Source organism: Pseudopodoces humilis, chromosome 6 (genome assembly GCF_049639895.1).
Source record: "Pseudopodoces humilis isolate 2021_Gansu_Grassland_sample_001 chromosome 6, ASM4963989v1, whole genome shotgun sequence".
Taxonomy (NCBI): domain Eukaryota; kingdom Metazoa; phylum Chordata; class Aves; order Passeriformes; family Paridae; genus Pseudopodoces; species Pseudopodoces humilis.
In genome coordinates this window covers 39,509,773-39,533,458 of record NC_142205.1, presented here as the reverse complement: position 1 = coordinate 39,533,458, position 23,686 = coordinate 39,509,773, and the positions used below count along the sequence as shown (strand labels likewise).

The 23,686-nt window shown below is 35.1% G+C and overlaps 1 protein-coding gene across 6 annotated transcripts in view; it reads right to left on the bottom strand.

Moving 5' to 3' along the window:
* The window catches only part of FSTL5 (follistatin like 5), a 381,034-nt gene that overhangs the window by 186,125 nt on the left and 171,223 nt on the right, over positions 1 to 23,686 (bottom strand). For 5 of the 6 annotated variants that reach the window (XM_088056863.1, XM_005517596.3, XM_014259202.2 and 2 more), the window contains one exon: positions 4,029 to 4,277. In XM_088056863.1, coding sequence (XP_087912989.1) covers positions 4,029 to 4,277 — 249 coding nt within the window. Of the gene's footprint in view, positions 1 to 4,028; positions 4,278 to 10,127; positions 10,245 to 23,686 lie in introns of those variants that run through there. The other variant, XM_088056866.1, reaches the window with a different exon arrangement.

Genomic DNA, 23,686 nt, shown 5'->3' with positions numbered 1-23,686 from the left:
ACCTCTTCACCTAGCATATAAAAAAAGCATATCAGACTTCCCAGCTGATATGGTCAGTGTCAGATCTAATGAATAATCTAAGCTTCAAACTTTGAATTTTGTCATTAATATTTCCTTTTATTTCATCATTTATGTTTCCTCTTCCCATCACTGAACATACCATTGTGGCACTTGACCATCTCTTTTATGTTTTTTTAGCTCCTTGATATGAATATCATTCTTAGAAAGTTCCTAAGGATCACAGGATCACATAGCATTTTCTAAAGAGTTCTCTTGCTTTATTAGAATAATCTTAAGTATTTTACATTTTTTTAGATTGTTCAGGCTTGAGAGCTGCTCTAAAAGCTATTGTAAAATTTTCATTCTGTAACACCCAGATAGAGGACACTGGACTTTACCTGGGGGAAATAGAGGACTCTACAGGTATACAAAACACTTCTAATTTAAATTCATAGAAAAGGGGATTATAAGTAATTAGCTTCTCTGTAGAATTCATTTTGCTTCTATATGAGAAGAAATTGAGACAGTTTATTGACTAACTCTCAGGGTCACAGTTAGCATCTAAACATCTAACCAAGCTAGCAGGAAAAATCATTCAGTGTCTGATGCATCATGACATGCCAATAAGTAACGGAGGGAATAATTATAGAAGGAGTGGAGAAAAAGTAATTTCTAATTTAGTATGGCCATTATCTTGATCCATGTGAAAAATGCAACATTTGCATAACAGTCTCAATCATCAAGGAAAAACTTTCAACTTCAATTACTGTTTTGCATGTATTCCACACATGTTTTGGAAAAAGAGGTAATTTAATTTGGTGTGAAGAAATAAAGATAGGAAGTAAAAAGGAAAAAAAAAAAAAGGGAAAAAAGGAAATAGTCCAATGAATCTGGAAATAAATAAGCTACAATAAAAAACAGGTAATAGATCCAAATTTGAAGATTTTGTTTAAAAAACCAGCATGTCAGCAGAGTACAGCTTTGACACAGCTTTCACTACCTCAAAATGTATTTTTCAGAAGTTTCAGAAATGGCTCTCTGTGAAGGACTTTATGCTTTTTGTCTATGTTCTATACATAGCTTAGCTAAGACACACATTTTTCAGTGATTTTAATGTAGTTTCAACGTCTAAGCCAAAAAACTCACTCATTTAGCAAGGCAATCTTTAAACTCCACTTAGCATGTAAGTGTTTAAGAGGGCAATTTTCAAACCATTAAGTAGAAGTCATGATGTTTGAGATCAACTATATATCATTTGGTTACAAGATGCATTATTCAAATAATTATAGCTACCTAGCTACTATTGTAATGTTAATTGGGTATATAGAACATTAGCTTTTAAAATTTTATTCTCCAGACACAGAATACTAGTGTTTCCTGGTAAGCTTACTCATTTAAATAAGGTGTATTTCTAAGCTTCTCTCATCTTGAGCTCCATACCCAATTTAAAACTTAAAATTTCTCCATCAAGAAATATTTCCCCTGAAGACAGGAGAACAGAGAACCCAGTATGTGGATTTGAAGCATAAATACCTCAAAGCATTACCTTGTTAGAGATGAAATACAAAAAAGCAGTTAAGTACACAGTAGTTTGATCTGAAAATCAACGTTTAGTGATGAAATAAATTTATTCAGAAAATAAAAATATTTAACTGCTGTCTTAATGTAGTCATTGTTGATGGTGACTATCTTATCATGTGAAAGCATCTTGCACACACTCCTTCTCCATACACCCTTCCCCAGCTCAGACTAGCCTTTTCGAAAAGGATTTTGTGAAAGCCTAAACAAAGTGCTCAGAATATTTGTTTTCCATTCTTCTTTGAATTTTTATGGTCTCAGAAGCAGCTCCTTGAAATGAGATCATTTGTGCTAGAGGTTGTCAGCTAAACTAACAAGGAGGACATGTGGCAGGGACCTTCTGACACCATCAGCAGTGATGATGACCAGGGTTCACCTTCTCTATCCAGGAGGAGCACTGTTGAGGGCTTTTTCCTATTAGCTTTTTACAATTTTTGACCTTTAACTGGCAGAACCTTCAACTTTATTGAAAGCAATCTACTAGTGGGTTAATTTAGAAATGTTTTGTAAAAGAAAGAAATCATATAAAAACAGCTTTACATCTTCTTCCTCCTTTCACTCCAGATAGAGTGGATGTTGGAAGACAATTACAAAAGATGGAAGATGTTGGAAGATATTCACAAAAGACAGCAATGCTTTAACAGCACTGTGATCTACTACAGCAATGAAGCAGGTGAAGTTAACATAGAAATTGAGACTGGTAAGGCCCATATATGTGAAATAATATCAAGAAAAATAACTGTCCCCATCTCATCTGTTTTACATGACTGAAGTCAACATAGGATGAGAAAGAAGAAGGAAAATGAAGTATTTTACATTATTTTTAGGCATATAGTTATTGCCCAAATTAGAAAACTTGAGTCTTGATAAATAACAGTTTTCAAAAGGCAGCTCAGACAAAATCACTCAGAAACCCTAGTTCTTTACTGAATACTGTAATCGACTAAAGGAAAACTACTTTTTTAATCCAGCATCTAAATAAGGTTTCTGAAGTTGAACACCATTCAGATACTCCATTGCCCACAACAAGTGTGAAAGAATCATGGTGAATTTAAAACATAAAGATGAGCTAAAAAAAGGTAACCTTTGGATTAAATTTCTACCTGAAGTACTGTCTCATTTTTATAAATAAAGCTCTCTAAGGGGAAAAAATGTAGCAATGCTACAGTTTTTCCCACACATGTTCTGAAATTATTTGTGTTGTATACACCATACTGCAGAACTGAAATTAGCCCCATAAATTTAAACAATCTGTGTTTTTTTACTGTCATTTCTCCTATCAGAACACTACATCATCAAAGTATTTTAAAAAAGAGATTGTGACTGTTAAGATGAAAGCATTCATGTTTTGTTGTTATTGCACAAACCATTCCCTACAAATATCATATATTATACTCCTAGAATCCCATTTTAATTTTCCACTACCTCAGAACACATGCTATGTACTTAAGGCCTATAAATTGTGATGATATATCAATTTTATACAGTGTCCGCAGTTAGTTTTGAACAAAGTTAAACTTTCCCTATTACTTATATGTGTACTCCTGTTAGAAGATTTCCCCATTTTCCCCATCCCCAGCTTAACCTATGGATACCTGTACCTCAGCATCTTTTTATGTTGTTGCTTAGCTTATCATGTTTCCAGGAAGCACTAGAAAGACTAATAAAAAAGGGCCTTATTAAAAAAAAAATTCCCTTCCTGCCAAAGTCATCCACCTTTTTTTAACCAGTGAGAACACACTCAGAATCTGTCAAAGTAGTCACAAGTATTCTTATTCAAAGTCTGCACTGGCAGAGTTCCAGAAACCTGCAAGGTGTGCTCAAATTATACAGAAAAGGAGCATGTTGCAGTTGTTGACATTGTCAACATTAAATGCTTAGCATAAGGTGTATCTCTCAGAATTCAGGCTGGCACCTCTTAATATTCAGAAGATTAAAAAGTAACTAATCTTTCATGCTTTGATGGATACACCAGTAAACTTTTCATTATCCAAATTCAAAGCAAGAAAGACCCATTTAGCGTGAACAAGCTGCTGATTTATCAACATCAACACCCAGCACAGGTCCTGCAACCTTCCAAAACCCCTCTGAAATCCTAAATTCCATTTTTCCTGCAACAAAGATTAATATCCTACAGGCTTTGGGATCTAAGTACATTTATATAAATGAGGTCAGCAACCACATTTGTAAGGCAAGCCGCCATACATGTTTCTAAAAAACAACTGGTTCACTCAGGTTAAAAAGGGGTTATTACCCAGAGCATTGAGTATAAACAAAAGACAAAAAAATCCATAAGGTATCTCTGGACTGCTTACAGTACTTACTGTATAAATTTTTCAAGTCCTTTATTCACTGTACACTCAGTAGCAGACAGTATAGAGATTTTAATTGAACAGCTTGAAAACAAATATCCAATAGCAATACTGCAGATACTGTTCAGCCATGCTTACCTTTAAAGAAACAATCTTCATTGTGTACAATGGTGATCTTTTTCTTTTTCAGACAAGCAGCCCTGTGCACTTGACAGTGGTTTTCATAGAATTCTCCATCAGACCCACACACAGGTTTGTAATGTGGTTTGCAGTGCTCCATGCACAGACACTCGGCTTGGCCAGTCTTCCCATTCACAACACAGTGTCTGCCCAGACCACAGTACTTGTTTTCACATGATCCAAAATGGCCATCCTGACCAAAATACCCTTAGGAAAAAAAAATAAAAAAATTATTTAGTAATTACATTTTGCTTAATTGTATGCAAGATACAAAAAGATTTATTTGAGTTAATGAAGTGAGACTATGTCTTTCGTTACATCCTTGGCTAGTATTAAACATACGTCAGCCTGATGTTAAAAAATTTAGTCTTTTTATCATGACTTTAATATTTTTAATCATTGTCATAGGCTAACTGTAATTTAGAGCAAGATCTAGTAACAAGAGTCACTACTCTTCATTAAAAAAATCATAGTAAATTATTGCTTTTTAAATGTATATTGAAATTTGTCACCTTAAGATTGCTATACTATTGCATGCAATAGAACAATGTATGCTCTAGAATTTTGACCATAGGATGTCTCAAATTGAAAGGGATCCATAAGGATTGAATCTAATTCTGTGCTCCTTGGAGGACTATCTGAATCTAAACCATGTGATTAATAGCATCTTCCAGAAGTTTCCATGAACTCTGACAGGCAGATGAAATAGACATGTATTGAGACTGATCCATGAAAATAACTAGAGCTGAATCAATAACTGAATAACTAGGGCTCTGAATCAATATGGAGAGTTTCAAACCAAAAAATGACAATAGCTCTGTGGTGGCATTACAATGACATTCCAGGAAACAAAGCATGGAAAAGCAGGACTGATAGATCCACTGAATGGTAGCTAGGAGTCACATGAACCTCTAGTGGTATTTCAATGATGACAAATGTGACTTGGATAGCAAACAGAGCTTTAAGAGTGCTGCAGTAGAAATAGAGGAGCTTCTGCTGGCCACAACTTTCAGTTCCTTCTGCTCCTAGAATAAGGAAATGGATTGTCTACATTAGGCTACCAAAGCCATCTGTCTGCTTTCTATCCTATCTGTGCTGCTGCCACTGTGTGAGATAAGCACTGGGGTCAGTAGCATATCTCTTGGTGAAAGGGGAAGTTCAGTGTACAGTAATATTTCCTTACTATATCTCCAGCTTCCATTTTGACTGCCATAGAACTAACTACAGCTTCTTGGCAAGAGAAAGTGTATGATGTGAAAACAATGTGAAAATGAAAGCAGAATTGCCAATTGCAATTACCAATAAATAGGTTTCCTGATAACATAATTGGGTCATAAAATATGTATAAAAATACTAAAATGTCTCCAAATCTGAGAATAGACACTGCCCTTCACAGCTACTTAATTTCATTCTCTCACTTCATACTCCTAATGTCAAGAACAAACACCTGGTATTCTAATTCCTTGCAATACTTTCCTTATCATCACATCCTAGCTGAATCCATCCTTGACTAACCTGTATAAAAATGGCATGAAGAAGCAAATCACAGTGCATAATTTGGTAGTTATTTCGTCATATTAGAGTCATTTTCCATAGTCAAGTGCTAACATGTCAATACCATAGCTTGACGCACATTTTTCTTCAAGCCACTGAGAATTTATGTTTTTTATTCAGTACCAGAAATAAAATCTCACCACTTTTTCTTCTGAAGCCTATGGGTCAAAACCATGCTTTGATTTCTTGCTTTCTCACTTAGCACAAATTTTTGAGACAAATGTACTACTGAAAGCACACAACCATGAGATTTGGCTCTAATGACATGCTTTCACTATACTACTTGATAACAACTTCAGCACAAAGTTGAGAGGACTACATCTTTACCTCAGGTGCTGTATGGCTGATATTACTAAGCCACAGTGATTTTTATACACTTGTAAAGAGCAGACTGATGGTGGGTTTACCTGCTCACTCACCAAAATGTAAACTTGAAACAGGAAAACCCAATTCAACATTAAAATTTTCCCATAAGTTTTTGAAAGTATTCCTCCTTGTGCCAATGTATCACCACTATATGTGAGCAACAGACATTAACTGACAGAAATTAATGCAAACCAAATTTCCCTATTTCCTTATACTAAAGCTAAGCTGAAATAAAGCTTTGTAATATCCAAGACTGCTTTACAGCACAGGTCATGTATTCATGTTGCAGAATCTAAGAACTTTGAAGTGATGGAATTGTTACTGTGTGAGGACAAAGTACATAAACCATTATTATTTATGCCTTCTGAACTGGAAGATAAAGATCTCAAATCTCTATCTGACAATTGCTCTGAATTACTGAGTGGTGTGTGGTGACTCAAAAATTTACTGCGCTGTATGTTATGAAAATAGAACTCATTTATGACTTCTCTTGGGACTTCATCTTAGTACTATAATTAAATCTGATGCCTGAATGCAAAACACCTTCTTTCAGATAAGGGAGAATAATTTACATTATATATATTGATATTTATAATATTGGTATTTGCCAACATATACCAATTATGTACAGCAATAAACAAACAACTTTTCTGCCCTAATGAAAAACTCTATTTATTATGAAATGTTTTATATATGTCTTCATTTTACACCATTAGCTATTCCAAAACAATACATAAATTTGCATATATCACTGCATATGCAACGCTTTCAATTGAAGTCTGTGGTAAAATTCCCGTTGACCTCAAGAGAGGCAGGATTCTTTCTCCAGATAAAATCTGAAGCCTTCAGTCAGCATTAAGTTATAGCCTTAAGTTTTAGCATATTTAACCAGCACTGTTCTGTACTGAGAAGGAGCAGCTATGTAGTGTTTCCAGTGGTTTACTGTACATATTTAAGAAAAAATAATTAGAAGTGTACTATGAAGCAGTCCACCAAACTGTGCTTAACAGATTACCAGATCACTCACAGCAAAGAAATAAATAAAATCAGTGCAATTCCAAAACAGGTGACAAAATGCTCACAACCATAAATTTGAACTAAACATGTACCCAATTATGAAAATGTAAACAAATAAATCAATCTAAACAGCTACTGAGAAATACCAAGAAATGGGTTTCAATGTAAGTTAAAAAAACAAATGAACGACCCATCTTAAGTAAAACCAACTTCTGCTGCTTTTCACTGCTCAAGTCAAAATTGCAAAAATCATTGTATTTGGCAAATCCTCCAAATTTTTTTTTTTGTTTCCAAAGAAGGTACTTCCATAATTTTAATCTTGGAATAGAACTGCTACTGATCTACAGGGATCTTGCCATTAACAAAAGAGAAACCACATTTTAAACCAATATGGGATGTGATATGCAGCCCATTCATGAACGCCTATTTCAGTCACCATTAGGAAATTGACACTATTACTTCTCATTCCCAGATTTATTATTATTGGATGTATACTTTCGATACCTTGATAATGGATGAGGTTTTTTTCAGTTTGCTGGGTTTTTTTAGGGGATTTTCCTGGTTGCTTTGTTGGGTTTCTTGAATGTCAGTGAAGCTAAGTCTCCTGGGGTAAAATTGCTGGGATAAAATTGCAGCACCCATTCAGGATCATCTGTTGAACTTCTGTTCAGCATCATCACAAACACTGAGTTTTTCAGAAGGTTGTTCTATCTAAGCACTTAGTTTCAGAAAGCAAATTAGTCTGAGAAGAACTTAGGAGGCCATATTGAGATGTAATTCAGTAATTTAGTTGAGAAGGTAAGCAGCATGGGCTATTCAATATTAAGAGACTGAAGGCCAGTAAATCAGGATGACAAATAATCTAGCCATGAATGCAAATATTTTTCCAGCAATTGTTATTGCTTATGTGATGATAGGCAAGCCTACATTTGTCACATGCCACAGCACAAAAACAGGGAAGCGTGTACCCATATAAGTTATGTAATCTGAATTTTCAGCTAAAAATAGTATTATATTTACATATTTTGAGAGGATCTACAGTACTACAGGAAACAAAATGTACTTGTTTCCATATGAAATTAAGTCAGGAATCATTCAAATTATCAAAGCTTGAATTAAAAAAAAAAAATAAAAAATCACACTTTAAGAACGATCACTAAAAATGTATTACCCCCAAAACAGTCAAAGCAGTTACACAGATTTTTCACATTCTATTGAAATTTAAAACTCTAAACAAATATCAAATGGAAGGGCAAAAATGTTTTTGCTTTTAGACAGTAGAGAAAGTGAAATGTTTTTAACTTTTAAGAAAAAAAATTTAAGTTAAATAATTAATAATTTATTTATCCATTATATTTTATTTATAAAATAGATTATATAATAATATAATATATTATATAATATGTTATATAGTTATAAATAATATAATAATTATTATATATAGTATAATTTATTTAAATAATAAAGTTTCAAGTTGTCAGTTGGGATTCCTCATGCAGGCTTCCTATTTAAAGGCTACTTCACCAGCATCCATAACTGAGCAAGCTGTAGGTCACAGTTTGAGTCATTTACATCCAGGAATTAAGCTGATGTTTTAGCATGCAAAAGACTCACAGAAATACACACTGATATCCTTTTATCCAACCAGTTTAGAGAAATGCTGCCCAGTGAAACTTTGGAAGTTCATGAGAGTACGAATCACCGTGTTCTACAGTTGGCCCTGGTCTGGAATACACGCACCCAGGCTTTCTGTATGCTGAGCATTCTCTCACGAACTCAGACTGTTTTCATATTTCCCTAACAACATAATTTACATTCATGACTTCTATCCTGACTTGCTGCATCACCCACATGTCACGTAAAACAAAGTGGCAGCTATTTTTCAAGACAATGCACAAATATTTTGCGTGCAAATAACTAATGATAATTTCTGGGGTCAAAAGACTTGTGGTCCCATTCTCCGCTCTTCTATTTAAAACCAGTCTGTAAATGACAATTCCACCTCTACATCTGTATCTTTTCTTAATACACTACCTATGAAAGGCCCACCCAAGACTGTAATCCTTATTTTAGTGAGTGTTCAGTGTAGTCTCAGGTTTTAGTAGCAAGTAAGATTGATCACCACCTACCATTAACACTCATAAGGTATTAACACTGAGCATGACCCCTGCATGAACTGTGAGAATCTGCCCATAAATATTAAAGTTCTAGACTTCTTCTGTTTTTCAACAGTAGTCTTTTAGCAACAGTTCTTTAACAATTTTTTATTGTACTAGCCAGAACAGCTTGCCATTACATTGACTGAACATGACACTAAATCCGTACGACTCATTATACAGAAGTCTTAGTATATGAAATTCTTCAGAAATTTAGATTTTATTTTTTATTTTGATTAGGAATATTTTGGGCAGAGGACAAAATTTAAAGGAAAGAGTGGATTGTTTGAGAGTAAATAAAAAATGGTTAAAAAATGTGTCAATATAATGATTTTATAATATATCTATATTTATATATATTTTGGCTGGGTCTTGTACTATCCTCTCCTCCCTTCTTCCCTGCTGCCCCCTCTGCCCTTGGACACACACCTCCCTTTCCTCCTTCCTTGTAGGGGCACTGGAAGTACTGTATAGATTTACACCTCCATAGGACTTGATTGAGATCTTCTGGTGGGCTCAGTATTTATCAGTGAGGCCCAACTAACAGAAATTGACACAAGCATTACGACTGTACAGGATTTTTTTAAACCTTAAAAATCAAGCCTAAATACATTTAGGAGAATAGAGATCAATATTCAAATAAAGTGACTTTGTCCTATAAAGGGAAGTTGGAACAAATTAGGAGTAAGTGCCACACTTAAAGGAAATAATGTGCAAAACTTCAAGAGAAAAAAAGAGAACAAAATAATAACAAGTAATATCAGGGAGATCTGTAAATGCTGAATTACCTAGCTATTAATCTGAAATACTGAAACCTCCCATAAAAGTGCATCTGTCAGCCAGAAACCATCAGGTTGGCATCTTTGCCCATATGGATTTGTTTCTCTTGCCAGCACTTAGAAACCATCTTCAGCAAAATTCACAGAATTTCATTTCCTCAGAAAAGAGAAAAATCAAATCATACCTCCTTTGCGTGAATGAAATTGACCAGGAACAAAAACACCGCACAGGAAAATGAGGAGAAATTACAATACAACCAGAACAACACAAAGACCTCTTTTGCTTATTAGGCAGAAGAAACTTTTCCCCTTTTTCAGGGGCAAAGTTTTCACCTGCTCCTCTCTTGTTCTAGCAGTAACACCTTTACAGGCTTAATCCTCTCCAGGTGCCCATATCAGGGGGCTCAGCAGCTGCCTGGCACTTGCCTTCTGCAATTCCAAAGGCTTTCTGTGCATTCCTGCCTCTCTAAACTTTCTTGCTCACTAACAGGGCTATTAAACACCTGTCTGGTATCAGCACACACGCCTGTGACAGCTCCACTGCAGAGCCTTCCCTCCAGTCATGTGCCAGCTGAGATTCCTGCCTGTACCAAATTCAGTTTCACCAAGAAGTGGTGCTGAGTAGTGCTCTGGCCCTGTGCCCAGGTCCTCACAGAAATGTCCTGTGTGCCACCTCACAGCCCAGGGCCCTGCCAGTTCCCTCAGCTGACATTAATACCCTAGCAAGGATGGTTCTCATGCTCATGGCAACCAAGAAGGATATGCCCAATTCTCTTTCACTGCCAGGAGGTGATTCTTGGGCACATTACTAAACCTTGTAAAAATCTCCTTCATTAATCACCCTCCTTGACTAGTGACCACTAAATTTATAAAATGGTCTGTGGGCTCTAGACGTGCTACTTGCCTTACACTGGAGGAATGGAAAATGCACACAGGTCTGACACAAAAGGCTGAATAGATTTGGATTAAGAGCACTGCTGGCTCTAAGTGTAAATATAGACTGATGTCCTTTAAGCAGTTTCAAGCCAGCAATTAATTAAATCCCTATCTCTGATTAGCATTAGCTGTGTTTGTCTTTCTCACGTATTATCTTTATCTTCTGAAAAATGTTTATAATTCATTTAACATCAAACCGGTGGCAAAAAGAGTTTCTTTAACACAAAGCAGGAAACAAATTACACGTTTGCCTCATCACAGATACATGGACCTTTATTCAAATGGTTGATTGCTTTTCAATTGCAGCACAGCAGGCAATCCTCTATTCTGCCAAACACATCACCCAATGTCACCATGAGCAGGAAATGTGCATCATAGCTGCAGCAGTTTTGAAAAGGTCATAGTCTGAACAACCTTTCTCACATTTTAATGCTTATTTGAAATAAGGGTTTATGAATATCACAAAGGGCTAGCTTATTCCTCAGTCAGACAAAACAATCTAAATATTTTTTGTTTTTCAAAAGCCATAGGGATTAGTTTTAGCAACAATGATCAAAGCAATCAAAAGTTTGAGTAAATTATTGACTAGAATTTTCCTTTTACTTAGTTAAAATTAGGAAGGCTATTAGGATTTGGTTTCCAAAATCAAGGCTTAACTGCTGTGCCACAAAATAGTATTAACTGTTCCTCTTTGACAACTTTTCACATGAAGTACACATTTGTCCATTTTGAGCGAATATTATAGTAAAAAACATTGTTTCCTTGGTAGGATTATGTGGCTTTCCCTAGGATTAAATATGATTCTGTATGAAACAACATTATAAAGAGAAAATTTAACTCATCCCTGATCAAGTAGCTGTCATGGTCATTCGATTGTCCATGGTAAGAACTAGCACACCATAATCCAGATATAATTCAATTATTCAATTCCTGTGTTAGACATTGAAATAAAACTTTTTTTGTTGGAGTTTTTAACTTCAAAGCCCTCCTTGCAGATAAATCTGTGATGTCTTTCTGCTACCTTCCCCAGGGACCTGTACTAGAAAAAGCAGCACACACATTGAGCAGCATTTAAACCATATGGTTAAAGTGCAGTACAATTTCTGTTCAAGGAAAGCTAAAAAAGAAATGTCAAGTATTTTCAGTTTTACTGATGTGAAACATTTGCTCCTAGTAAATTTTACATTGTCCATTTTCTTCCCGTTGTTACTAAGGGGCTGTGGTGGGTTGACAAGGTGTGCTACGTAACTGCCTACCCAGCCACTTGCTCACTGGCACTGGTATTGAGAAGGAATTCAATAAGGAATTTACTCACTAATTTCCACTGGCAGGCAGATGTCCCCCCCACAATCTCCTGGAGAACAGCAGAAGTAACAGGGCCATGTGTTAATCATCAATATTCCCCCAAACCACCCCGTCCTCCTCCTTTTGCCCAGCTGTTACCACAGAGCAGAATGTCTCATGGAGTGGGATGGCCAGCTTGGGCCAGCTCCACCAGCCATGTCTTGTCCCAGTTTCCTTCTTTCAGAGGGGAAGAGTGGAAATAGAAAAGGCCTTTATGATATTTAAGAATGTTGTCAGTGTTGTCTAAAACTCAGTACTATTGTGGTCACTAATGAGAGTAATATGAGGGCTGCTTTCATCACAGAAAGACCCAGTTCAGGAACATTGTGGGAGCTTTGAGAGATTTTCAGGTATTAATATTCCAGCAAAGGGCATGTGGGTGTGTTTGTTGTAATCCAAACTGTTAATCAGTGGCACTTTTTAGGAAAAAATATATTTAGAAGAATATTGCAATATTTTTTTATATATGGAATTTTTTTATATGGAGTATGCCATAAGATACTAATAATTTCCATGTCTTTTACATCTGTGAAAGTCCTTTATATGACTTTCCACGTCCTACAGGTGAAATTTAACGGTGTAAAGACTATTAAGGTGAGATATGACCTTTACAAGCCCTTCAGAAAGAACAGCAAAACACCACACACTTGAATATATGAGTATAGCTCTCAGAGACACTTAGTGAACAAACTTTGACACCAATGACTCATGCGTGGATTTCTGAAAGGGTAAAAAAAAAAAAACACCAACAGACCAAAAAAACCCCAAAAGCCCCCAAAAAACCACCTACAAAAGGTAAACATTTTAGAGACAATAAGAAAGTTTTAGAAAGAATGTTCCCATAAATAATATTTCCTTCTGGACTCAGCTAAAAGAAAATAATCTTAATTATGGTTGAACTTTCCTGACTTGATTTTTATGTAAGCTAAAAGTGATGCAGAGCCCCATGCACTGTGTATACACCTCTTATCGTTGTTTTGGTTTTTTTTCAGAGCAGGACTGATCCTATCTGCTCCATATATTCTGCAAAGTTGTGGGTTCTTTTCTAAATATGTTAGAATTAATCCAAAATATTTAGAAATATGAAAAATTACACTGAAAACTAGGCAGTATTATCACAAAAAAGGCAAAATGCTTTTCCAGACCTCTTTAAGAAGAGAATATTGCTCTATGAAAACTTTATCTTGACATATGAGAGTAGTCTACATGAACGGTCCATTTAAAATTATTTTTACATCTATGTATGTCGATTAAAAAATACCTGAAAAAGCAGAGATGTCCACTCAAATAAATATACAAGTGACTACTTTCAAAGAAAGTAATGCCCTAGTGAGATGATTCAGTCAAGCAATGTGACTGAAATTTTTTTCTGTGCTTAGACTAAAGATATGTTCTGTGAAATATAATTCCTAGGGGAAAAAAAAAGAACAAAGTATAGTTTTCCCTCTAAACCTGAGTAACAGGTTTTCAAGTTTATATCCAGCAGTCTTTATAGAAATAGCTTGCTATAGAATCGATTATTCTCTTCCAATAAATATGTAAAAGCAAACTGAAGTCAAAATACAAACAGTCCTATTGCCTACTTCATGGAAAATCAATCTTATGAGAAAACCATATATATCTTTACGAATGAGAAAGCATTTAGCTCTCAACAGAAAGAAAAAATTTAGTCAGATATTTCAACTGTCATGTTTTTTGTGTTAGTTGATATAAATTCTGTCTAGTGACAAATTGCCCTTCTAAACATGGAAAATATACTAGTATTTTCATAGATCATATTAGAGTTTGAAAAAACCCACCAGCATTCTACATAAGAATTAATCTAGGGCTACAGTAATAGATAATCCTTAAGCATTTATGAAATGCGATCTACAGAACTAATTGTACAAAACCACAAAAGATAATTTTAAACTACTATTCAATAGAGTGCTGTCTGCAAGAACATTTCTAGTGATGCGTAACCTCCACAGTCGCAGTTCAGCTGTCACATTTCTTCCCACCAGCAAATGGCAGAAGGTTAAACTGAAACCTGTGGTCACCACAGCTACCAAACCCCTGTCTGTTGTTTTAGAGGTTTGGCTGCTGAAGTGCAGAAATGCTTGAAATGAATGAAAATGGAATTCCTGTTATAAAATTTGTTGTATATGCAGTTTCTAAAAGCAAGATGAGCTCTCGCGCCCATTAATATAGCCAAAGAGTTTGCTACACATCATACTTTCTTTGGTAATTTCAAGAAATCTATGAAATTAGATCCACAGATGTAAATTCAGTCCTTAAAACTAGAGAAATAAACTTTGCCATGGGAATAACTCTTTAGAGCTAATTTATTTATTTTTTTATTTAACTGAATTGAAAGTCATTTCAGATCACCAAAGCCTGTTTTTGCTTGGCAATCACAAATTATCAATTGAAGCAGAAATAAATATTTCATCATAAATCCTTTGAAAGCATCAATGCCTTTGTAACTCAATTTTTACAATTGTTTTACTCATAAACAGTTTAGTTGAATGACTGACATTATAATCCACAATATATTTTCCTCTATTCTTAAAGGCTGCCTTTACGGCATTTTAAAAACTATCAAACAAACCTATGTGAGATCTGTGTGAACTCATTAGTTCAAAGTTGCTGGAATGACCCAGATAACTGACTTTGTTTGCCATAAAACAGTTATCTCTTGACATTATACATTTATCCTTATGCACAAGCATGACTGAATTATAACTGTATGATTTTCTTTTCAATACTGCATTGCAAGGTAACATTCATATAATCCATTTTAAATCATGGCAGAACTTATTTTACTGTCTTAATTTCATTTTGTATGCAGATGAAGTAGCATAATACTACAGTCTAGGGAAAAAAGAAAAAACAACACATGTAGGAATAGGAATTTAAAAAACTTTTAAAGCCATTTAATCCATAAACTGCCATAGTTACTTCTGAAGAATTTGAGCATTAGTGTACTTCCAGTCATACTGGTTAAGACAAACTTTTTGTTGAGTATTTTAACCTATTCTTTAGTTCAAACAGAATTTAACCTACATCACTTTTTATATGTTCAGCTAAAGCTAAAAGACATTTTAACAGCATTGCTACACATGTATTTGCAACCAAATTTCACAGAATTCTGTTAGCACTGCAATTTCTAGAAAACAGAAAAATGATGGATAATGTATTTGTAAAGCTTTCTGGAGCTCTTGCATCTTTTTTGAAAAAGAGTACCTTGAGAGAATGCTACATATTTCCTTTACAGTTACTTTTAATTTTCCTCCTGAATTTAATAGACAGTTTAAACAATATTCATCAATATATATGGCCTATTTCTTTTTCTGTGCACCTTTATTGGAGTGATTTTGTCTGGGCATGTACACTTGACAACGTGCAGGTACTGAACTTCTATCTTCTTTTCCTCATCCCCACAAGAATTATATGACTTTCCTTCCCACACTTCCCTTCTTGAAGAACTTCTTTGAATAGACAGAAGTCTTACAGTAGTTTTCCATTTGCAGGGACACCGCAAGAGCACCACAAATTATCTCAGCAAGAAAAAAAAGAAAAAAGTTCTGTGGATTCTGCATCACCATCAAGGCAAACTGTTTTTTCAGAACGAGGCACACTTTCCTCTAACTTGATACCTGTGTGCTATGATAAAAGAGAAACTGAAGATTTCCAAGGCAGTGATGCCAGCTGAAACAGATAAAAATGTGCAAATGGTTTAGCAAAGTGTTAAGTGCACCATCTGAAGTTGTGTCAGTACTGTGAAATTCCTGCAGTAATACAGAAAGCACTCCAAGTGCTGATGACGAAACTCTTCAGACTTTCAGGGTCTGGGTTTTATTTGGTTTGCTTCAGTTCCCTTTTTTCCTCCTCTAAATGGACTATTTGCCATTTTATTTTGGCATTTGCTTAACCTGAGTACTGTAAAAATGAGAAGTCATGCTGTCATACTGAAAAAATGTATAACAAAACAACTGACAAAAAGTGTTTAGTAAATAGAGTGATTTTTTAAATATTATCTATTAATATTGTGTTTTAATAAAAAGGAAACATTGAAATTTTTGAAAATTTCTTAGGGATTATTTACTGCCTTTTATTTTAAAATAATATGCAATCTCATAAGAACAACAGACTCCTTAAAAGACAATACACGTCATAAGAAACAACAGATGAATAAAGTATTACTTTTTTTTCCCTATTTTCAGTTCAGTCCCTAGAATCTAATGGCCAAGAGCAAGCACCATACCCCTGTTCTCACATCTGAATTTATATTTAAAATAATTCTGGCTACCTTCAGTTTATTTTCTTTACTCAAATATGTGAGAGGTAGGAAGAATCTTCAATCCAGTTTAGACTTCTAGAGGAATAATCACCAGCTTAGAAAGAGCAGTCAGTATAATGACTTTAAAATTCAGTTTGGCATAGAACCATTTAGGTAAGAAAAGACCTTTAGGAGCATTGAGTTCAACTGTTAACCCCACAGAGCCATCTTCACCAATAAAACATGTCCCCAAGAGCCACATCTACCTGTTTTGAACACTTTCAGGTATGGTGACTCTACCACTTCACTGGACAGTTTGTTCTAATGACCACTCTTTCAGTGAAGTATTTTTCCTAATATCCAATCTAGCACACCCACACATCGATGCAACTTGAAGCCTTTTCCTCTTGCTTTTTACTTGCAAGAAACCAATCCCCACCTGCAACATTCTTTCAGGCAGCTGTAGAGAGCACTAAGGTCCCCTCTGAACCTCCTTTTCTCCAGGCTAAACAACCCCAACTCCCTCAGCCAATTCTCATCAGACTTGTGCTCCATTGCCCTTTTCTGAACACACTGCAGAACCTCAAAGTCTTTCTTGTGTGGGGCTCAAAACTCAACATTGGATTTGAGGTGTGGCCTCACCAGTTCTGAGTCTGGGGGGATGATCACTGCCCTGGTTCTGCTGGCCACCTTGATACAAGTCAAGATGCCACTGGCCTTCTCGGCCACCTGGGCACACTGGCTCATGTTCAGCTGGCGGTCAACCAGCACCCTCAGGTCCTTTTGTGCTGGGCATTTTTTCAGCCATTCTGACACATTCTGACTGCATGGGGCTGTTGTGACAAAAGCAGACCACTTGGCCTTTTTTGAGTCTCAGCCCATAAAACTGAACTCTGTGGAGCCTTCCTGCCCTCCAGCAGAACACTCCCACCCACCTTGGTGTCATCTGCAAGCTGACTGAGGGTGTGCTCAGTGCTCTCATCCAGATCATCAATAATGATACTAAACAGGTCTGAGCCAAGTGCTGAGCTCTGCCAACCCACCAACTGGATGCAACCATCAATCTCCAGGCCTGGCCATGCAGACAGTTTATTACACAGTGAAGAATATATCTGTCCAAGCCATGGGAAGCCAGTTCTCCAGTCATTAACTTAGATTTGATGGAAGGCACAAAGACAGGAAAAAAATTAATGAAAAATCTTAAGCGTGTGATTTTGGTACCGAAGTTCCCATCTAAGGAAATACACAAAACACAGCTAAAAAAATAGTGTACCTTCAGGTTTCATTTGTTTACTTGATTCAGCCAAAGCATTTGGAAAAAAGACATGTCTGTGTTATGATCTCAAATGTGGTAATAATCTGCATATCCATCATGACTTGTTTTCTTTACCAAGTTATTGGAAATGTTTTCCAATGGTAAAAATATTCTTCTTGTATGATATAGCATTTCTTTGCCAATAACTTAAACATAAGAAAGGGGAAATAATTGAAGACCAAAACATCAACCATTCATATTTTAACCTGCCATTATTTCAAACATTTATCTGTTCTAGGCTTCACATGGACTCTCCACTTTGGTTTGTGCTATTCAAAGGTTCTGTGTGGACTTGATTTAAGCATTCAGTGATCATGCAGAAAATAGTTCAACATCTGATTTTTCTAAGAAAATTAAAAAGCTAAATAAGGTAAGTGGTTTTCAAAACAAAATAAAACCCAGAACCCTTGTATTGAACAATAGGGTTTTCCTCTTCAGTACCTAAATAAATAAATAAAATTTCCAGTATAAAGTAAAGCAAGGTTGTCTGTGTTCTTTACTGCTTCTCCACTGCTTCTCATTTTACACAGCTTCCCTAATATATTCAGTGAAAATCCAATTTTGCACTCATTCAGCCAGGTGAAAATTCGGGGCCTTGAACAGCCCAAATGCCTATACTAAGTGGGGAGAAAAAATAAAAAAAAAGGTAATCTTAAGAGATTTGGAGATAGCAGGAGGAATTGTTTCTTGAGATCATGAAATTTTGTAAGCAAGATGAATTCCCTCAAGAATGGTAGTCCTTAAAAGAAACACTAGTAACTAGGGCTGGAATGTGCAAAAAGACTATCATTTCTACATTGCCTCTAGAATAAGAGCAACATATTTTTCTGTTACTATTGTTGAACTATTCTGAAACAATCTGGTTGAAAAATTAGCATCCCTGAAGAACAGAGATAAAAACAAATCAGAAAAGCTGTGTTACAGGCCTGTGAAGAAATGGGAGGAAAACAGAAGGTCTATAGACCCTAAGCTGAGGCAGAAAACAGTAGAACACCCCAAGGCCTTGACAATTCAAGTGTTAAATAAAACTATAAAATGAAATAAAATTAAATCTAAATTCTTAAAGACAGCATTGCAAGTATGCATAAAATAATGCATCATTCATCTTATATGATGTCTCATAAAATAGCATTAAAAACTAGATTTACTTTAATGCTGGTGCTGACACAGACTTTCAAGGATAACCATCAACAAAATCTGAGGCTAAACTGAAAAAATGCTTTTTATGAATAGCTCTGATAACATCTATCATCAGGCATATACCTCTGTATCCCTATGTTAGTATACATATCTGTTTTATAAACTGTGAATTCCAAGCTATTACACAACTGAATTTATGAAATATTGACATGCACTGTGTTCTGAGTACAAAATATATAGCAATGCCTGTAATTCTGAAGAAGATAAAACAAAGGAAAGTACATGAGGTGAAAAGAGCTGTTATTGACAGCCATTTTTGAACAATGTTATAATGTAATACACATAACTTGTCCCTCCCTAAACAGGTAGGCTCTTAAAGAGCACAGGACACTTGCATTCTTCTCTGTAATGGAAAAAGTAAGATGTTATTCTGCAACTCTCTGATTGCTTTTCTTAATACTGCTATACTTTCTGAAAAATAAAATGGAAATGGAGCAGGGTAAAAAGAAATTATTTCTCTCTTATTCCTCAAGAAAAAGCTGTTTTACTGCTGTGACTCTCACCCATTCTTATAGTTGAAAAAATAGACAGTGGATCTTTTGGGGGAAATAAGGTGTTCTGGCCTAACATTTCCTTTTTCCTCCTTCTACAAACTTTGTTTCCCTTCTATTATCTTCCCATTTGTTCCAATGTCAGAGAAAAGAAAATTCTCTCTTTCTGAGATTCCCATTTTACAAACACCTCCACTTTTATGCTTAGTCAATCAAAGCTCGCTTAACGTGAAAAGCTTTGGCAGGTAGCTTTATTATTCTGTATTTATTTTTTTTTTACCTCTGCGGAAGAACAATAATGAAATCCACTATTATGTGATTCTGGATGTTGTGACAGAAAATCCTGCTTCTATTTGAGTCCATCTAGGCCAACATATCTGACTTACACTCTAACAAACAATGCATGATAGGATGGATTTTGAAATGCTTTTTATATTCCTGCTATGTGAAAAATGAATAGTTTATAAACATCTCATGTCTAAGGATTATATGAAATTGAGAAACAGGCTATCACAACTCTAAAAACTAAAAAGTGGTGTGCAACAAAGCAGGATGCTTATGGATTTCTTCAAAAGAAGACTAGCGTCAGAATGAGCTGATGATCTGGAGATGAGTCAAATAATCTGTTCATAGAGAAGAGGAAATATTCAAGTTTAATAAAAATTACTATTTCTTTGTAAAAACTCCAATTTAAAACTAAATATTTGTATGTTTAAGTTTCAGTCATATTCAGTTCCTTTTAAAGGAGAATATTTCCGATCAAAAGGAAAACAACATCCAGACCACATTAATGTCAACAGTTAACATGGACAAAGCACAAACCACTGATCAGGAAGTCACTCCTGACAATAAAGGCAACTTTAAATATACAGAACACAAAGATCCCTTCAAGAAGCAGTGAGCAGATTTTTCATGGAGATCTTTTATCTATGAAATGGGCACAAAATAGGGGGAAGGTGCCATTGCTCATCTATTCCAGTTCAAGAAGAAAAGTTGGTTGGTTGCCAAAATTGTCCCTGAAAAATCTCGTGTGAGATACAAGGACTGTGCAAAAGGGGAATGCATCCTCTCACTGCATATACTCCAAATATATTACTTATTATATATTATTACTGCAAATCCAGTTCACTTTCTTCTCACAAATAACATTCAAATTTTGATCAAAAGTTCATCCTAATTAAACTACCATTCTAAAATCAAAATATTAGATTAAAATGATACAAATGGACTCATGGGCATATCAAAGGCACTTCAAAAAAATCCAGTGCTTCTGGATTTTTTTCTGGACTACAGAGATGATCTAAAATCTTTTCACATGTTCGATTACTGAGTCCAGAATTCCAACACTTTTTATTTGTGTATAAAGCACTGCTGTATCTTTGTGATGTAACAAAAACAGGAAAAAAAAAAAAGTTAAATGATATTTTAGCATTAAAAAAAACCCAACCCCCCAGTTATATCTAAATTATTCTTATTAAGTCACCCTTTTCTGACAGTAATTGATAAATACTGAGATACTTCTTTAAACCAGAAGGGAGGAAAAATCATATTTCACCAAATTTCATTAGTTGGTAAATTCATCAGGCAAATCCAGTTTCTGAATAATAGTGGTTATTATGCTGCCTTCAAGTGGGCAATATTCCAAAGGTACCTAAAGATTAAATATAAATAATATCTAAAGATTAAATCCAAAGTAAAATAACTGTAAATTGTCTACAAGATATTGCTAATCTTTTTTTACCATGTTCCCCCATACATGATATGATAATCCTGTGGTCAATTCTATGCATAAGAGGTCAACTTTAAAGTAATTGTTAATAAAATTAGCAATTCCTTGATATGAAAAAAGAGTATAGGCAACTGATGTAAAAAGAGAAGTAATTAAAAAGGTGAGGAAGAATAAAATGTGTTATTTAAAAAGGCTTGAGCAGGTCTTTAATAGTAAAGCTAAATATTTCATAAGGGAAAGTCAACCTGCCAAGTAAAAAATACTTTGTTGTACTACAGTTGTCCTCATGCTTTGTTTGCTAGGAACCCTATGCATCATGGCCAAAGCAACATACAACAAGTAATTCCACAAAATCAAAACTGAACTTGTAATGAAGATATTTATTGCACTTAGCAACATGAAGGAACACCCAAACTCTGTCCAAAAATCAATTCTTCCTTTTCATAGGCATTCTGATAAAGAACATTACAAAAATCATTATGTTGTTTAATGCTTTTTTCATGTATTTTATAAAATAAAAAAAAAAATTAACTATATTATTAAGGAATAAAGAATCCTGGTCAACAGATAAGGATAAATACAGTTTTCTGCTAGAATGAACATCACCTTCAGATTTTAAAGTCACACTGCAAGTTTTCCTGCATGTGATAAAATCCCAAAATACAGCAAAAGTCATCTTAGTTGCTTTCTTTACTGTTCAGTACACTTCAGGGTCACAGATGAGTTTAAAATGCACTAGTAAGCATTTTGACGCTAAGGATCGTGAAAGAATAACGATCATATGGAATGAAGCTGACTGGAAACACTGTTCTAGTAAGAATCAGATAATGTAACATAGATTTTTATTAGAAAATATAAATTTGTTGGAAAAAACTCTCCATGGAAAGATATTCACTTGTAAAAATTGACCAGGTGAAGTGGCTGAGATTGTAATAGACAGTAGCCTGACTTTTGCTGAGGGCACAGGATCCTAAAACAGCTTACATTTAAAATACTGTAAGGCAATAAAATTTACTGAGTGTAAAAGCCCCTTGTCTCTGAACAAATTGCAATTCTGAGAAGTCTCAATTCACTGTCACTATAAAATTTTGATTCACTTCTGAAACAGAGGAGGACCATCAACTTCACTCAAAAATTTGTCTAAACTGGATTATACTTCCAATTTTCCCCATAATGGGGAAGTCTTCACCATATGCCCCTGATATAGTGCAGTACTGTACTGTAAAGCAAAGGAGTTCCCTTCATAGCTTGCTTTTCATCAATACTATTCACAGTAATGGTACTCAGTGGTATAAAGCTTATTTACCCACCTAGAGTTAAGATTTAGCTATATAAAAACTGACAGCACATAACGGAGTAAAGAAGTCTCATAATCTGTTCAGAGAAGTCATCTCCTCCATCCTCATGGAGTGAAATGGGAATTCTTTCTGGTGTAATTTCAGAAAAGGAAAATTAATACCACCCATTCTGCACTAATACTCATGCACATCTCTCTTCTCTACTATCTTTTGCAATGCTTTATTACAGAATTTTGTGTCATTACTCCTAAAGTACAGAACCTAGAACTTCTTTCTTTTCATTTTTTTTTTCCATTTCGACTACTCCAGCTTTAAATAATTATATCTTCTGAATGCCTCCTGTGGTTTCTTTGGAGATAAAGTGTTTAGAAAGTGCAAAATGTCCTCACTCACCCAAGGATAATTCCAGTAAAGCTAAGAAGGAATAAGAAGGAATTGTAATAGCTTTGTTCCCCACAGAATACCATATGACTAGAGCAGTTTTTACACAGCAGTGCTCCTATAAACAACACATTAGCACCACAGAATAATAGTGATGCTTCACAAACAATATAGTGCACTGTATGCAAACTTACAGGGGATGACTTTCTAAAAAGTTTATTTAATATAGCCAAGCTTCATTTAATATAAATCAGTCAGAAAGCAGAATTAAGCCACGTTAATGCAAACTTATTTCTCTAAACACTGGGCACTCTCCTGGTCACTGCAGGGAAACAAAGGAATTCACACTTTGTGCATCAACAGAAAGCTATCCATGCAAATCACCCATTGCTCTAAGGGAGAGGTGGAAGCCAAAGGGGAAAGACAGGCATATACCTTCTGTTGGCTAATAATTAATTTGAATCAGGTGTTCAAAGCCCACAAGATTCAGTCCTGAGATGTAGGAACACAAATGAGTGTTAAAGTCCACTTATCTACTTGCATAGAGGTTAAGATTTGATGTCTCAGACACTTTTCTGTTTAAATCCTGAGTAGTCTACACTACATCTGAGGTGTTGCTCTCTGTGGAAGACACTCAGTCCTCATTCTGTAGAAAAAATGTTTATGATGTACTTTGCTTTCTTCCATGTATTTTATGAACTTACATCATTTTCTTACTGAGGAAATTACAATTATTTGGCTATATCTAGTAAGAATTAAAGAGTATAGATTGCCCTTTGAGCCATCAGC